At 33.4% G+C, this 16,086-nt stretch overlaps 7 protein-coding genes across 7 annotated transcripts; 4 read left to right on the top strand and 3 right to left on the bottom strand.

Moving 5' to 3' along the window:
• Nucleotides 1–201: 201 nt before the first annotated feature.
• plbC (phospholipase B-like protein) lies at nucleotides 202–1,977 on the top strand (the record flags this gene model as incomplete). The annotated part of the gene is made up of 3 exons (XM_004359015.1): nucleotides 202–218; nucleotides 270–955; nucleotides 1,052–1,977. 3 exons carry the CDS (start codon nucleotides 202–204, stop codon nucleotides 1,975–1,977), a joined length of 1,629 nt encoding a protein of 542 aa, XP_004359072.1.
• Nucleotides 1,978–2,797: 820 nt separating this feature from the next.
• On the top strand, nucleotides 2,798–4,149 carry DFA_01096 (uncharacterized protein; the record flags this gene model as incomplete). The annotated part of the gene is made up of 4 exons (XM_004359014.1): nucleotides 2,798–2,931; nucleotides 3,007–3,093; nucleotides 3,164–3,251; nucleotides 3,352–4,149. The coding sequence occupies 4 exons, from the start codon at nucleotides 2,798–2,800 to the stop codon at nucleotides 4,147–4,149; spliced, it is 1,107 nt and encodes a 368-aa protein (XP_004359071.1).
• Nucleotides 4,150–4,457: 308 nt separating this feature from the next.
• mgp2 (RhoGAP domain-containing protein) lies at nucleotides 4,458–6,806 on the bottom strand (the record flags this gene model as incomplete). Its single annotated transcript, XM_004359013.1, has 4 exons — nucleotides 4,458–5,540; nucleotides 5,617–5,919; nucleotides 5,987–6,589; nucleotides 6,714–6,806. The coding sequence occupies 4 exons, from the start codon at nucleotides 6,804–6,806 to the stop codon at nucleotides 4,458–4,460; spliced, it is 2,082 nt and encodes a 693-aa protein (XP_004359070.1).
• A 324-nt stretch (nucleotides 6,807–7,130) lies between these two features.
• On the bottom strand, nucleotides 7,131–7,689 carry DFA_01094 (uncharacterized protein; the record flags this gene model as incomplete). The annotated part of the gene is made up of 2 exons (XM_004359012.1): nucleotides 7,131–7,219; nucleotides 7,431–7,689. The coding sequence occupies 2 exons, from the start codon at nucleotides 7,687–7,689 to the stop codon at nucleotides 7,131–7,133; spliced, it is 348 nt and encodes a 115-aa protein (XP_004359069.1).
• Nucleotides 7,690–8,012: 323 nt separating this feature from the next.
• Nucleotides 8,013–10,183, top strand: DFA_01093 (putative transmembrane protein; the record flags this gene model as incomplete). Its single annotated transcript, XM_004359011.1, has 5 exons — nucleotides 8,013–8,645; nucleotides 8,708–8,858; nucleotides 8,927–9,033; nucleotides 9,239–9,884; nucleotides 9,957–10,183. The coding sequence occupies 5 exons, from the start codon at nucleotides 8,013–8,015 to the stop codon at nucleotides 10,181–10,183; spliced, it is 1,764 nt and encodes a 587-aa protein (XP_004359068.1).
• Nucleotides 10,184–10,727: 544 nt separating this feature from the next.
• Nucleotides 10,728–12,532, top strand: adrm1-2 (adhesion regulating molecule family protein; the record flags this gene model as incomplete). Its single annotated transcript, XM_004359010.1, has 6 exons — nucleotides 10,728–10,733; nucleotides 10,848–10,961; nucleotides 11,051–11,113; nucleotides 11,179–11,353; nucleotides 11,815–12,345; nucleotides 12,513–12,532. 6 exons carry the CDS (start codon nucleotides 10,728–10,730, stop codon nucleotides 12,530–12,532), a joined length of 909 nt encoding a protein of 302 aa, XP_004359067.1.
• A 214-nt stretch (nucleotides 12,533–12,746) lies between these two features.
• Nucleotides 12,747–15,710, bottom strand: DFA_01091 (C2H2-type zinc finger-containing protein; the record flags this gene model as incomplete). The annotated part of the gene is made up of 5 exons (XM_004359009.1): nucleotides 12,747–13,567; nucleotides 13,641–14,031; nucleotides 14,106–14,315; nucleotides 14,393–14,778; nucleotides 14,852–15,710. 5 exons carry the CDS (start codon nucleotides 15,708–15,710, stop codon nucleotides 12,747–12,749), a joined length of 2,667 nt encoding a protein of 888 aa, XP_004359066.1.
• Nucleotides 15,711–16,086: the final 376 nt, after the last annotated feature.

Here is a 16,086-nt window from a genome sequence, read left to right as displayed (position 1 = left end):
TATTTTTAAATCAAATATCTACAAGATATTTTCAAACTTTTTAAATCCCCTCATTCTTTCGAAGCCTTCAATAATAGATTATGATCACACTCTCGAATCATTCATTCTCATCCATCCATTAGGAGAAGTACTTCTCTCAACATTTAACTATAGTTCATTGTTGTTTGTTAATTAGAGATAAAGAGATAGAGAAAGAGAGAGATGAAATTAATAACATTGTTTGTAATTTTTATTGGATTACTATTATCAATTTTTGTTGTTGATGGTAGAGTCAATACACCACCACCACCAACACCAACACCTGTACCACCAACACCACCTACTACACCAATACCAACATTTTCAATCAAGTTGTTATCAAATGGAGGACAACAATACTCTGTCTATGCAGGTAATGATTCGTCAGCAATCGCACAAGCAGCATTTACCAATCAAATGTCAGCTATTGGATGGGCCTATCTATCGATTACTACCAACCCAAAGTTTGAAGACGACCAACAAGCACGTGCTGCCGGTTTCCTCGAAGGCTATATCTCTGCAGAGATGATTTGGCAAACATGGTACAATATCTATGTCAACGAATACAACAATGCATCAGTACCAGAGGCCATTACTGATTGGGCCGACTCTAACATCTTATACTTTGAACAACAAATCCAAAACAATCCAACCGATGAATACTGGACTCACATTGGACTCGTTTGGACACAATTACTCGGTATGGTCGATGGTTACAATGCTGCCATTGGTGACTCTTCCCGTCAACTCACATACATGGAGTTTACTCTAATCAATATGGATGCCGATCTTGGTGACATTGCTCCAACCCTTAACCTCACCCTCGCCGAGTATCGTCGTACTCGTCATCTTAGTAATCTACCAGACCGTCTCAAAAAAACTGATCATTGTTCAGGTTTAATTAAATTAACTGATGATTTAACTGAATTATATGCTGGTAAACTAAAAGATTTTAAAATCAAAACATATTTATATTTATTTGTATTAATTATTTCTATTTCTTATTTCTTTTTTTCTTTTTTTCTTTATTTAGCACATACATCATGGTCATCATATACAACAATGTTAAGAATATTTAAATCATATAATTTCCAATATTCAAATCCAGCCAAATCAAAATTAACTATTTTCAGTGGCTATCCAGCTACACTTGCCAGTTTAGATGACTTTTATTTGTTGGATACTAGATTGGTGGTACTAGAGACGACCAATGGATTAAACAACAATAATTTGTATCATCTCATTACACCACAGTCCATCTTGACTTGGATGCGTGTCATTGTAGCCAATCGTATGGCTTCGGGTGGACGATCGTGGAGCCAGGTATTTGAAATTGAAAACAGTGGTACCTACAACAACCAATGGATGATTGTCGACTATAACAAGTTTATCCCAGGTGTACGTGTCCAAGACGGTACACTCTATGTGCTCGAACAAGTACCAGGCTACATTGAATATGCCGACGTCACCAATGTACTTCGTACTGGGTACTGGCCAAGTTACAACTTGCCCTACTTTGAAACCATCTTTAACATGTCGGGTTTCAACGACGAGGGATCTTCATCCGACTATGAAGCCTATGAAGAAGATGCACGATCACAAATCTTTAGACGTGATGCCAACAGTGTCTACTCACTCACCGATTTCCAAGCCATCATGCGATACAATGATTTCCAAAACGATCCTCTTTCACATGGTGACGCAGCTAATCAGATTTCAAGTCGTTTTGATCTCAACACTCCCACTTCACAAGACTATGATGCTTTTGGTGGTGTCGACAGTAAGGTCACCTCGTTGGCTCTAGTAAACCAGCTCTTGGTACTCGGTCAGTCTGGCCCTACCCACGACCAAGAACCTCCCTTCCAATGGTCTTCGGCCAACTGGACTGCCATGTACCCAACCATCGGTATGCCCAACCTCTATGACTTTAGCTGGGTTGTTTTTTCAGATTCTTCTTAATCACTTCAATCATCAGACTAAACAACCAACAAAGAAGAAGAAGAAGAAGTTTTAACAAACAAACAGTTTAGTTTGAGAAAACTAAGTGCACAGGTCTAGACTAGCCCACGCGCTAAATTATAATCAAAGAATAAAATTTATCGTTTTTTTTGTATACATTTTTTAAAAAAAAACCAAACCAATGAATGAACAGGGATCGGCAGGTCTCCGCTCTGAAAACACAACGTCACCAATGAGAGGGGGTCGATGGTTTTTTAAGCGGTTATAGTTGTGCGAGCGGTTTAATCTGAACCTTGAGATTAGTCATTTAGCTCTTGGAAGGGGTGAGACCTTGACCATATAATACATTGAATCGCGGGATTTTCAAACAGTTGGGGCTGTTTGCAAGATGGTGGAACTCAAACGTTTAATAAGATCTATATAAAAATCTCCCTTTTTTGTACTATTCGTTATTTTTTTGTTCAAAACCAGGGGTGTACCCCTTTATCGACGGGTTTGTCTATTACATGACTGCTCAATATTCAAGAGAGGCGCGAAGGGAACGTTTTATTGATCAACAAACCAAGCAACTCGTTATCTTCAATCATGCAAATGTATGGTCATGGTTTAAACGAAACGATCAAAGGTTTCAACAATACAAAGAATAATTTAAATTTAAACTAGTTTTTCTCATCATGATAAATAGGAAGAATTGGTGGCGATCGTGATTAGTTTAAAAGAAAGATACCATACACACCATTCGATTCTCTTTTGTTTATCTATATTTATCGATTTATTTCTTTATCTTTTTATTTTTTATTTATATTTATATTATTCAAAAATGAATTCTTTATTTTTAAATGTTATTTTAACAATTGTATTATTACAAATATCATTCTCTACAATAGGTGTTTCTGGATTAAATCAATGTAATCCAGTTTTTCAAGAAACTTGTGTTAGAAATGGTCAAAGTTGGTAAGTTTTAAAAAAAGAGTAGTATAGGAGTATTTTTTATTTACCATTTTTCTTTTCTTTTATTTTTGAAAATAGTGGAATTATAAATGGTACAGATTATCATTGTGTAGATGATTCTACTTGTAACTCTTATAATAAATGTCAAGATAAACGTCCATCTGGGTAAGTTCCAAACCTCCTACTTTTTATCAAAGAGTCAAAGTTTTTCTAATTTTTATTATTAATATTTTAGAGGTACATGTTTTGAAAATATTGATTGTAAAGCATGGATGTTATGTATTGGAGGAACTTGTCTTGAAGCAAATTATGGACAAGTTGGTGTAAGTAGAAAAACTATAAATTTATTCCATCATTGCCTCTTTTTAAAACATACTAACATCCATTTTGTTTTATTTAAATCTTTTTCTTTTTTTTTTTTAGGATAATTGTACACAAGATTGGCAATGTCTTACCAATTTACTTTGTGTAAGTAGAACATGTATAAATACACAATCAACTTGCGCTAATAGTGCTCAATGTTCATATGACACTTATTGCGCAGAGGGTGGTATCTGTCAAGACAGAAGTTTGAATGGACAATCTTGTGAAACAGATTCTACATGTCTTGAGCATTCAAGATGTTATAATGGTAAATGCATTGATGTTTATTCTATCGGTGTAGGCGGTTCATGTAATTCATCAGATGTATGCGATGTATCTATAGGATTAAGTTGTCAATCTGGATCGTGTGCCTATGTCAATTTAACAACTCCATTGTCTCCTGCCACTCTTGACTGTACCACTACCAATTGTATTAGTCCAGATTATGAAAAATGTGTTTGCACTGGCAATCAAACCTCTGGAACTTGTTATCCATCCATTCCAACTACCAAAACTCAAATATTATCATGTGGTGTGGCTCAAAAGACATTTTATCAATGTCTGGTCGATCACAAGTGTCTTTATTCATACACTGCCAAGACCCCTTCATCCTGCTCTCTTTACCATTGTGGAGAAGAGTATTGTACACAAGGTAGTTTATGCGAATGGTCATTTGACTCTAACCGAAGAGGTACTGGATGTGGTGGAGACACTGCACTCAATTTTAATCAACAAACTTGTAAATTCTTGGGTTATGAGATCAATCCATATTACGAGGAATCTCAAACTTCAATTTCTTCACATTTGATTATCCCAACCATGATAATCTCCACCATTATTTTTTCAATCATCTTTTAAATTTAAATAAATCGACAACCACAACTATTATATAGCTTTTTTTCTCTAGTTAATATGTTTATTATTATTATTTATTTTATTGTAAAAAAAATGTATACTTGTATTATAATGAAATAATAAATTACAATATTTGATGCATGCACCTTTTATCTTTGTTTCCGTCTTTTTTAATATATATTTATAAATTGGTTATTATGCTGATTTGTTGTTGTTTGTTGTTTGTTGTTGTTGGTACAATGAAAAAAAAAAGTAAAATACATTATTGTTTTGGTGTGAATTATTATGTTATTTGTCAATATATATTATTATTATTGAGGTTGAGAAGGAGTTACACTTCTAGATACACCCTTTGTCCATGCAAATGTTTTTCTTGGTTGTGCGGGTGGAGATGTTGCAGGAGAAGATGAACCTGGTGTAGTTGAACCACTACTAGCATTCAAAGGAGAAGGTTCTGGTGTTGTTGAATATGCTGGTGGTGTTGTATCAACTGATGTATAAGATGTTGAAATGGGTCTTTGTTGAGGTGGTGGAGTAGTTGATTGTGGTGGTGGATAAATGTCATCTTCATCATAATTTTGACTCGATGAATAAATGATCTGTTGACTATGTCGACTATTAATATTTTGGTCATGAATGATTTCATTATCAGAATCTGGACCACTTTCATCATCGTCCATTTGTAATTCTTCAATATCATCTTCGTCCTTGAGAGCGTCGCTCATGCTGACAGGAAGACCGAGGAAATCGCCAGATTGAGGAAAGTTGGCAAAGAGACTTTCGGCAAATGCCTTTTCATGGTTGACGTTTTGAAGCAAGACGCTTGGATCGTTGGATGGACATCTGAGAATGGTTGGTGCGAAAATCATACCCATGTTGCTGGTACCCATCTTGCTGTGTGCAACAAACTCATACTTTGTAAAGATCTGTACAAAGTGAATGAGGTAGGTCAAGACCTTGAGGTTGATGGGTGGAATCTTTTTGATGAGCTCGAGTGAGCCTGCAGGATTGTCAATAGCACTCTTGTAGAGAGTGTCTGGGATGATGGGTTCGGGGATATCACGAAGCCACTGTTTAAAGAGAGCGGCGGGTGTTCTGACATCGTCTATCGCCGACAAATCAAAATTGCCTTGATCGATACGCAACTTGTATGCCTTGATCGAACTGACAATACCAGGTACTCTGAAAATACCCTCAGAGACGTGTCCCTTGAGACTGGTAATGGATTCGGCCAAAACAACCATTGCTCTTGGTACCTCCAAATTGGGGTGTGTATCTTTTTGTTTGGCCATCAATTCTTCCAAATTTACACCAAATGAAGCTGTTGGTAGAATTGCTTCCTTTACTGCTAATTTTCCACTTGATGTATATGCTGGTGCTCCATTTGGTGTTCCCTAAAAATAAAAAAGAAAAGGAAATTAAATTAATTTATATCTTTCTTTGTTTTTTTTGTTTTTTTTGTGTACATACATCATCTCTCTTTTTAAAGAATTGATCTTTTAATGTATTGAAACCAGCAAATGATGATTTTTTCTTGTCAAGTCTACCTTCTACGTATGGTTCGTATTGGTAGGGTGAAGTGACAACCTTTTTCATTTGATTCTTTTTAATAAATTCTTGAACATCGATTTGACTGTCAATCTGTTCAACAGTACGTCTAACTCCATCATATGATTGTTGGAAAAGTGGTGGTTGTTCTTTTAATATATTTGACCAATTTGTCCAATATGTCTTTGTTAAATGTGTATGTTGTAACATAAATCCTTCAAAATCCTAAAAAATAATTGATTAATATCTCTTTTTTCTATCTTCTCTTTCTTTCATTTTAATTTCTACTTACTGATAATATTTTTGGTAATTTTTCAACATTAAATAAATGTTGAAAATCATTTGTTGCTTTAATTTGTTCTTTATATTCATCATCTGAAGCAGCTTGTTCTTGTTCTAATCTTTCTCTACGTCTTTCGAGTTTTGTGATGGTATCTGGATTGGTGTCTGCAAATTCACGAGCATCTTTGATTTCCAATTTAGTCATTTCCAAATCCTTGCTAACCTTTTCATATTTGGCTTGTGATTTCTTGAGAGCATCAACCATTTCCTTCATGTCTGCACGTAACTTTACACCTTCGTTTACAATCTTTTTGCGTTTGTTTTCCATATCTTTGATCATTGCTTGGAATGGTTGACATACCTTGTTCAACGTGTTGGTGTTGAGTAGTGTATGGTTCTCAGACTCTGTAAACGTCGCATTGACTATCTTTTTCCATCCACTATTGACAGTGTTGATCTCTGGTACTGGCTCATTGATGAGCTTTGATACAAGCTTTTCTAGCTTCTTTGCATGTTGATCTTCCAACTCTGCACGTTTCTTAAAGAATAATAATATGTTTTTCGATGATGATAAATCACTCTCTGTCTTTTTACATAATAAATCAAATCCATCCTAAATGAATAAATGAAGAAAAAAGAAAAAAGAAGAAGAAGAACAAAAAGGGGGATGAGTATATTGTGTGTGTGTGTGTGTAGTATTATTTATATATCTAGATTCTTATATTTATCAATCATACCCAAAGATTATCAGAAAACTTGTACTTTGGAGCTGAATTGTTTACTGCTGTCGCATTATTAGCTGTAGTAGTAGCGGGGGCTGTTGTTGCCATTATATCTTTCTAGATAGATTTTACTTTTACAAAATTAATAGGAGGTGACCAAAACTTTACTAACTTTTCTTCTCCCTCTTCTCTCTCTCTCTTTCTCTCTCTTTGATATGATGTATGATGTTGGTTGTTGTTCTTTTTAAAAATACAAATATATATTATAACACTACAAATTAGATATCTTAAATTTGGGTATAAGTATGTTGAAATCTCTGTCCCCGCTAACCTCCAACCAAGGGAAAAAAAAAAAAAAAAAAAAGAAAAGAAAAAAAAATATTTAATTTAAAAAACATCGATTCAGATCAGAGATGCGGTGCGGGCTTGGATTCAAAAGATGAGTGAGAGTCGTCTTTCAACACCCCGCTTTTCGTATGGATGTGGTGGTTCGGCTCCCAATAGTAATCTAGATTTTAGGACTAAAACAAAAAAGTAGATTTATTATATTATATATTTATAATAAATCTACCCAACACCAACTCACAATAAAAAGAGATAAAAAAAAAGGAAGAAGAAAAATTACAAAGTAAAAGATCGATCTCCTTCCTTCTCTTTGAGTTATTTGTTTTTTTTTATATTATTACAAGTTTGTTTATTTTCTTCTCTCAAGTTCCTTGTCAGCACTTATACGTAGATAGGAAGGTAACTTTGGTTCAATGATCCAGTAGGCACCAAAACCAAGGCAAGTAAAACCAACAAAAGATAGAGATGCTCTACCCTCTGGATGACGGTTTCTGATGAGCAACGAGTACAACCCTGCACCTCCTATTATAGTACCACTGACTGCATGACATACTTGACAGTCTTGTTCTTGTTTCTTATTATATTTGAATTGTAAATCTTCTTCTGACAAGACTTCAGTCGTAGTATTATTATTGTTATCGCTCATATTCTATATAGTCTATAAACAGCAAGAAGTATTTTATACAAAAGTTAGATTGTTCTCATTTTCAAAGTAGAACAACAATCCCAATACTGCAGCAGTAGTATTCGTTGTGTAACTAGCTGGTAGGGTAACAACTTACCTTTTTAAACTTATAATGCAACGAACGACTGAATAGTAGTTTGTGTGTGAGGAAAATATGTGTGTGATTTTTTTTTTTGGTTGGTCGTATTCATTCATGATGACGTATTGGGGAAGAGATATAGTATATCTTATAGTTTTTTTTTCTTTAGATTTATTAATAATAAAATAAAAAGAATATAGGAAAAATGAAAAGGAATAATAATACAATCATTGTAACAATAATAATAATATTAATAGTTTTGGTAATTGTACCAATACAAATGGTTCAAGCCAACAACAACAACTTTAATTCAAAATGTTTGGATCATTATGGAAATAAATGTAATCAAGTTAATTTATGGATCAATTTTAAAGACAAGGCATTAAATATTAATAATAATAATAATAATAATGGAATAACAAATGAATCAATTAAAAGAAGATTAAAAAAGAATTTACCAATTGACAATGCTTTGGATCAAGAGATTGATGAAAATTATATAAAATCAGTTTTGGAAATTGATTCTAGAATCCAAAAGAGATCAATTTCAAGATGGTTAAATGCATTCTCAGTATCAATAGATATTGGAAGTTTGGATGGAATTGAAAACAAGAAACAAGAATTAAATGGATTGATTGAAAAGATTTTATCTCTTTCATCTGTAAGCAATGTAGAAGAAGTTATAAAATTCAATGGAATCAAACAAGAATCAAAATTGGTATTGGATAAATCAAACTTGCAAGTTATTAATTCCAATACCCCAAAAGCATCAACAAAATATGGTGATACTGATTATGGAAATTCATTTACTCAACTAAATCAATTATCAATCCCAAATGTAAATATAATTATAAATTTGTTCAAAATCAAATAATAACTTTATAATTTTTTTTATTTTAGGCACATTCAAAAGGATATACAGGAAAAGGAGTTTCAATTTTAATAATTGACTCTGGTTTTTATAAAGATCATGAATGTTTAAAGAATGTAAATATTGGTGGTGAATATGATTTTATAAACAAGTTGAATAATACTCAGGGTTTAGATGGAGGTAAATAGAAATTTTAAAATCTTTTTCAAATTATTCGTAATTTAATTATTCTTTTTTTTCTATTTTAGATTCACAAAATGTACATGGAACATATGTTTTATCAAATTTAGCAGGAAACTTGCCTGGAAAGATGATTGGGGTAGCCTATGATTCAAAATATTATTTGGCAAAAACAGTTTGTATTTTTTTGGAGATGATCAAGACATTGGAGAAAAGAATTAACAAGATTTAAAAACACATAACATTGATCAATTATTATTATTATTATTATTATTATTATTATTATTATTATTATTTTACTACTATAATGATACCTACCATACCTTCTTTTTATTTTTCATTATTTATGGTTTTATTTTATTTTATTAATTTTTGTTTAGGAAATTGTACAAGATGAATCACCAATTGAAGAAGATTATTTTATTGATGCATTGGAATGGGGTGAAAGAAATGGAGTTGATATAGTTTCAGCATCTTTGGGATACTCTCAATGGTACAAGTATTGGGAACTCAAAGGAAAATCATCAATTTCCAAGGCAGTAGATATTGCAACGGAAAAGGGTGTATTGGTTGTAATTAGTAGTGGAAATGGTGGGTACACTGGTGTGGCACCACCAGCCGATTCAAATGGAGCCATATCAGTTGGAGCAGTAGATGAAACTGGAGAATGGGCATCGTTTAGTTCAGTTGGTCCAACATCGGATGGTATTCTCAAACCAGAGGTAGTAGCACAAGGAGTATTAAATTATGCTGCCAATTCCGAATCACCATCTTCATACAGTTATCCAAGTGGTACATCATTGTCTGCGCCATTGATAGCAGGTGTAGCAGCATTGGTTTTAGAGGCTCATCCAGAGTACACTCCCGAACAAGTAAAACAAGCTTTATTCTCTACAGCTTCTCAAGCCAACAAACCAGATATTTATAAAGGTTATGGTTTGGTAAATGCAATCAAAGCAATCGACTTTAAATTAAATAATCAATTGAATTCAAATAATATTAGTGGTAATAATACTATTCCTTTAGGTATGCTATAAAAATAATAGAAAGAAGTTGAAGTTGTTGAAATGAATGATTAATTCTTTGTATTTATCATAGTTCCATGTGGATATACTTGTGCTCAAAATCAAGGTAAATGTAACGAATACAATTGCTTTGAGTGTCTGGCCCCAGATATCAAACCTCACAAGGTCAAGACACCCATTTCATGTGATGGTCATTCAGTTGCAACAGATCAATGGAATGGTGCATCAACCATATCAACATTCCATTGGGGAGTATCCACTTTGATATTGATCTGTGTCACTCTACTCGTCACAAATTAATTGAAAAAGTATCAATAAAATGTAATAGTAAGATTATTTTTAAATACCTATTTATTGTTTCTATATTCTTGAATTGTTGGTGACAGGGGGAGAGAACAAGACAAAACAAGGAACTGTTCACCCAAATCAGAGGATGGACTACTAATAAAGTGATTAATGGTTCAATCGCCTGATTTGGTTGGGCAATTCCTTATTATTTTGTTTGTCATATCAGGGTAAGGTTTTGTTACTAGGGTGATCGATCCTCCATTATTACTATATAGTTGATACAGAGAAAAAATAATGAGGATTTATAAATACAATATATTATATCAGCCTTTTTCATGATAAACAAATAGTTGTTATTATTGTGATTACAGAGAATTCTATTCTTGATTATTTCAATAAGTATTGTGTTGATGTTTTGGTTGGACAAAAAAAGGGAGAAATATAAAAAAAAATATAAAAAAAAACATTATTAAACTTCGATCGAACTTCACCACTATGTCAATGATCAACCTTTTTAATTTAATTCATTATTGTACAGATAAAATATATATAAAAAATGAGCGTATGTATAAATATTTCATCATTGTATTTGATGATTATCTTGATAATTTGCAAGTTCTACTTACTGACCTTATTTACTCTAATACACATAAATTGCAATAATCAATTCTTCTAGTCATTTGGTAGAAAGAAAAAGATTGATTCAATTGAATTCAAGGCTGGTAAAGCCCAATTAGAGAACAAACAAATTACTAGTCATGGTGAAAAGGGTAGCCTCAAGTTTGAATTGGTATGTTGTTTGTGAAATAGATATGATTGATAGACTTGGGGTTTCAATACTAATCTTTACTATTTCTCTTGTTTTATGTATATATATAGGCTGATGAATTGATTGTTGTTACTTGGACATCTAGAGAGGAAAAGGGAGGAAGCGAAGATCAAGTATGGATAGTGATACAAACAAATGATCAATGTCTAATTAGATTTACTTACTAACATTTTCAAAGCAATTCTATTCAGTCCCAGGTGAATTAGAGTTTATCAAGGTCAAGTCATGTGCAGATGGCAGAATGTATTATTTAAAGTTTACTAGTTCAGATCAAAAGGAATTTTTTTGGTTACAAGAATCCGATCCAGCAGATGATACAAAGTTGGAAGAAACCATTAAACAAATTATTTCCGGTACAAATTAATTTGTAAACTCTCTATCTCTCTATATATATATGTTTCTTTTTTTATATATTTGTTTCATATTGTTCTACATTACCTCTTTCAAAATCATCAATCATATATTGTCCCAACAACAAAAATCATATGAATATATAAATTGTATAAATACCTAGTTACTAGTAACACATCCTATCATACACTACCGTACACATTTATCCATCTATCTCCCATCCCATCCAACAATATATCATAATCACATCCATCTAAACAAATGATATTTTAAAATAATCGTCGATTTAATAATCATAATCAAACAACATTAACATTGATCAATTTACAATGTTAAAATAAAAAAAACAAACAAAAAAATCAATAGAACTTTATTTATTTATTTCCTACCTATATATATATATATCATTTCCAACAATTAATTATTGATTCACTAACTATGAACATTTGATTTAAAATTTTAGGTGAAGATGAAGAAGTTCCTACGACTGCCACAACAGCTACAACTACTGCCACCACTACTACATCTACTGCATCAACCATTCCATCAACTCCAGCACCAACTACATCAAAATCTGCTGGATATCCATCTACTCCATCAACTGTCACATCATCATCAAAGACATCATCTACATCTACTGCAGCCACATCAACTCCATCAAATAATGTAAATTTTGATTTATTCAAAGATATTCTTTCAACAATGAAACCAACAGCTAGAATTAGTTTATCAACCATATTGGCACCAGAGAATTTATCTAAAATTCTGTCAGAAGACAATGCCAAGGAATTGATGGAATTTCTTCCAGAGGGAGGAAGAACTAAATCTGATTTGTTACAAACCCCACATACTCCCCAATTTTCACAAGCTGTCGATCAGCTCAACCATGCCATTGCCGAAGGTCATGGCTTGGAAATTGTACAACAACTTGGCTTTGAGCCAACACCCTCTTCCATGAGAGGTGTCGAAGGTTTCCTTACTTCAATCCAAGATGGTGTTGACAAGAAAAAAAGAAAGAAGATAAAATGGATACAAAGGATAATTAAAAAGAAGAGGAAGCAGAAGAAGAATAAAGTCTCCTCTTTTGTTTTTTATTACATTTTTTTGTAATTATTTTTAAAACCTTTTTTTTTTTTGTTTTATTTATTTTTTAACCAAAAGGAGAGAGATGGGAATATTAATATTATTATTATTATTTGATCTTTTTTATGTTTTTTAAAAATTTTACTATAACTTTTGTGGATTCTACTATAATAATAATTATTATAGTTATTTTTGTATTTAAATAGATGTTTTATGTGTAGGTAGGTATTTTTAATTTTCTAATATGTTTCCGTTTCCTTTTTTTTGTTTGTTTGTTTCCCTCTTGCTTCTTTTTCTTTGTTATTAATTTAATTAACTTTGAGTAGTTCTTTTACTTTGATAATCTTTAAGCGCAGAACGATAATCAATATCTGGCATGGTATCAGAGGGAAGATCGAGATCAACATATTCTCTGATGCCACGTGGGTCTTGTGGAGGCATGTTGGGAGTGCCACGGGGTTGTCCAAGTGCCGGGTATGGACGATATCTGATGCCTTGTGGGGTGGTGACTTGGGCGTTGCCCATGAGATGTGGAGGCATTTGTGGGGCGCCTGGTGTTGGTACAAAGTTTCCACGTCTGATTGGAAGTGGAATGGGTAGTGGGATGGCTCGTCCGCGGCCATGGACCGATGGACTAGCAAACACTGGCGACACGCCGCCATACATGCCCATAGGTTGTCCGGGCTGAACAAGGGTTGGGATCATCTGTGGCATGCCAACGATGGGTTCCCAAACACCCAAGGTAGGGTTCCAACGGCCGCGTGGGGCGCCAACCATTCTGTTGTTTTGGAATCCATAGAGCATCTGTTGGTTTGCTGTTGGTGGTGTCATTTTTCGTGGATCAGAGAAATAATTTAAAAAGAATTGTTCTTCTGTGCCCTTGTCCTCTGAATCTTTTTTGAGTTCTTCAGGATGTTTGAGGTGGATGTGTTTGTTGACATATTCTGATCCCTTGAACAACTTGGCACACAATGAACATCTAAATTTAGCCTCTTCAATCTTGAATGTATTGATTTGAATAAATTCCTCTGCTGCCTTTTCAATTGCATTTCTACCTGTATATTGTTCTTGATTATTGATTTTTGCAATTTTTGATTTTATATTATTATCTAAATTAATTACCCATTGATTATCTAAAAATTAAAAAATAAATTAAAAATTAATTAAAACTCTATTAAAATGAATAAATTGATATTGATAGTTTACCAGAATCTGTAGGCTTTTCAATTTCCATTTGAATATTATTATTATTATTGTTGTTGTTGTTGTCAGTAGTGGTAGATGTGGTGGTGATTGAATCATCTTCCATCTTTGTTTCAGTGTCTTGATCACCAGATTCCAACTTTTCTTTGGTTTCATTTGATTCCTCCTCTGAGGAATCAGATTTTGCTTGTGGTTCATTTGATTTTTCTTCCGCTTTGCTTGACGAGGTAGTTGTGCTACTCGTGATTGAATCGTCGGTCCATGGTCTTCTATAATGTACTGATCCACACTTTCTTTCAATTTCATCTACATCGGCATACTCTTCAGAACAATAATAACAAAACAAATGAACAAATCTTAAATAGTGAATAACTTTATCTAATTTATCAGATTCCTATAGATAATATAAAAGATAAGTTATTTCGATTCTTTGAAGTCAAATAGTGATTATTTTTTTTTTTAACATACAGATAGTGAATCAAAGTTTGAATCATTAAACAATGGATTTTCAGTAATTTCTCTATCTTGATCTAATAATTTACAAACATCAATGGCTTGTGAAAGATCTGAAGTAATTCTTTGTTCTGTTGATGCAATCTTTGGTGTGATTCTAAATTTTTTCTGTGTATCAGATGGAATTTGTTTATTGATTGCCAAATACAAATCAAAATCTCTCATCTAAATAGGAGGATAAAAAAAAAAGTAAATAAAAATTTTCTAGGATTAATTTAATTTCTTTTTCTTTTTGTTTTTACCTTTGTTCCATTTAATTCTTTTAATGCTTTTAATGAATATTCACTTGATTTAAAGGTGACCCACCCTAAACGATAGAAATTTTTGTATTTCATTGGTTCACTCAGAGTCAATTTTGTAACGACTGGTAATTCCTCTTCATTGCCAACGACCACCTTATTGAATACTTCCATTAAATCATCTTTTGTACAAGTTGGTGAAATAGCCTTGATAAACAAGGTTGATAGTTGTTTGTTATTTTGTTGTTCTTTTGTCTTGTCTTCTTGTTCCTTTTCGTCATCTGTTGCGTGGTGTTCATCAGCATCCAATGAATCAAAATGTTCAGATCCATCATGAATTGCTATATCTTTTAAACTATCTTTGGCTGTCAATGAAAAATTATGTGATTCTAAAATTAAAATGAAAAAAAGTTAGAAACAGATAGATAGATAGATATTTTGATTTGATTTGAATTGATTTACCATCTTTTAATAAATTAATAAATGGTTGTACTCTATTTTTGGCAAATTCTATTTTTTCTTTATGTTTTTTGATGAGGAAAGATGGATCATATTTCTCTCTAAACCATTCCTCTGTTTGATGATCCTTGAAAAAGACACGAGATTGTTTCTTTAAAAACTCTGTTCGATATTCATCGTATCTCTTTTCCGCGTCGGTAGGTGTTATCGAATCGTCTTGATAGTCGAGGAATTGCTTGTAGGTTTTACAAGCACCGTCAAAGAGATCGCCACCACGACCTCTGCCTCGTCCCATTCCAGACGGTATGATCGAGGATGGTGATGAGCCGGCGCCGCCCATACGGACGTCCGTATCTAATGGACGGTCATGGGAACTACCACCATTTGTCGATCTGATCGATCGTGGGTCTCTGTAGATACCGCCACCACCACCACCACCGCCAACACCACCTCCATTCTCTGTCCATGATGAATCTTCACGACGTGTGCGTCTATTGTCTCTGTACGAAGGCGAAGGGCTTCTTTCGCCGCGTCTCTTGTCGCCTTGTGGAGAGTGTTCTCGCTTTCTATTTCTGTCGGGTGAGTATCTGTCATAGTCACGTCGAGACGATCCACGTCCTCTGCCTCTGTATTTATAGTCTCTGTCAGAGTCAGAGTCTGAACTCTCCTCACGTCCAGGACGCAATGGTCTGCCCATGTCATCTACGGCATCAACCTCTTCCGATGCTGCGTTGCTTGTTGATGGCTGTGGTGGTGTGGTTGCACCAGCAGCGGTAGAGTTGCTTGTTGTAGTCTTTACATAACGCGATCTATGACCATCATTACTTTCCTCTTCCTCTTCTTCCCATCTAGATTTAACCATCTCTATTTGTTTATAATCTATCGTTTGTGTGTTTGTATTGTCTGTAATAGAATTATATCCTTGTTATTCCTTTTTTTTTTTGATCTGAAAAGAAAGAATAAGAAGAATCCTTTTTTGTAATAGTAATCTTTATCGTAGTATAGTAATAGTGCACAAAAGTATCTATAAATATATATTAAATAGTAAAGAGTAAGTATAATATTCTTGTACAACAATATCTAGAGTTGATCAATCTAACAGTAGCTTTGTACTAGTTCAACACAAACAACAACTGTTATCTTTGAGGACAGACAATCTTTTTACTCTTCTCTCTCCTCCCTCTTCTCTTCTCTCTCTCTCCTTTTCTATCTTCTCCTGATGATAATATGTTGTTTAA

Source organism: Cavenderia fasciculata, assembly GCF_000203815.1.
Source record: "Cavenderia fasciculata unplaced genomic scaffold Scf_Dfasci-F-a-25c12.r2-5, whole genome shotgun sequence".
Taxonomy (NCBI): domain Eukaryota; phylum Evosea; class Eumycetozoa; order Acytosteliales; family Cavenderiaceae; genus Cavenderia; species Cavenderia fasciculata.
This window is presented reverse-complemented; position numbering and strand designations above follow the sequence as displayed.